General features: G+C 36.5%; 1 protein-coding gene across 1 annotated transcript in view; it reads right to left on the bottom strand.

The window, feature by feature from the left end:
• Positions 1-528: 528 nt before the first annotated feature.
• LOC110032548 (protein GLUTAMINE DUMPER 2-like) overlaps positions 529-794 on the bottom strand; it is a 3,490-nt gene continuing 3,224 nt past the window's right edge. The window contains exon 2 of the mRNA XM_020736210.1: positions 529-767. Within this exon, the coding sequence (XP_020591869.1) occupies positions 648-767 (120 nt within the window). The 3' untranslated portion in view covers positions 529-647. The remainder of the gene's footprint in view (positions 768-794) is intronic.

The raw sequence follows: 794 nt of genomic DNA, 5'->3' as shown, positions 1-794 counted from the left end.
TGTCTTTTCTACAGCTGTAATTAGCTTCGATTCTATCTTTTCTGGACAATTTCTTACAAGTTCTGTTTTTTAATAATAAAATTTTGAGTGATCCTACTTTTTCCAAATTAAAAAATATAAAAATAAAAACTATAGCTTTGATTCATTAGCCCAATATTATAATGGGGCAGCTTATTTGGTGGTGTCGTTTTGAAAACACACCTGACCTGTTTGGATAAACCGCGTTTTGGCAGGTTATGCGTTTTCAAAATGCTGAAAACAGTGTTTTCACACCGCATCTGTCCAGGTGTGGTGGCAGCTTTCTGACAGTGATATGACTTTTCCAAAAAAATAAAAATTTGTAATAACTACCGCACCTAGTTTATTAGCAGATTATTTTTAATTAGCTTATCAGTAGATTATTCAATAAGCTGCAGCTGTCCCAAACATAGTCTTATTTTAAATTAGATTTTTTTTTTTCTTAAATTTTAATATGAAAAATTATGTTTTTTTGGGAAAAAGAAAATCTAATAATATCATCACACGTTATTATGAAAAATCACATTCAATATCTAATGCCACAAAACACATCATCAATCTCGTTCCTCAGTATAAAAATCACATTAAGAAAAAATAGTATGGCCCTTAATGCTGGGAAACGACCAAGTTCAGACATGATCGTGACTCTCGCCACCAGCCAAAACATTCCCCGCTTCGTCGGGCTTCACCATCTCCTCGCAGCAGTCACCGCCGCCCTTCTCCACCTTCGCGGCGGCGGGGGACTCTTCCTCTCCAACGCCGCCAGCCGCAAAACA

Source organism: Phalaenopsis equestris, unplaced genomic scaffold (genome assembly GCF_001263595.1).
Source record: "Phalaenopsis equestris unplaced genomic scaffold, ASM126359v1 Scaffold000969, whole genome shotgun sequence".
In the NCBI taxonomy this organism is placed as follows: domain Eukaryota; kingdom Viridiplantae; phylum Streptophyta; class Magnoliopsida; order Asparagales; family Orchidaceae; genus Phalaenopsis; species Phalaenopsis equestris.
Note: the sequence above shows the minus strand (reverse complement) of the source record. Positions and strands in the feature narration are given on the sequence as shown.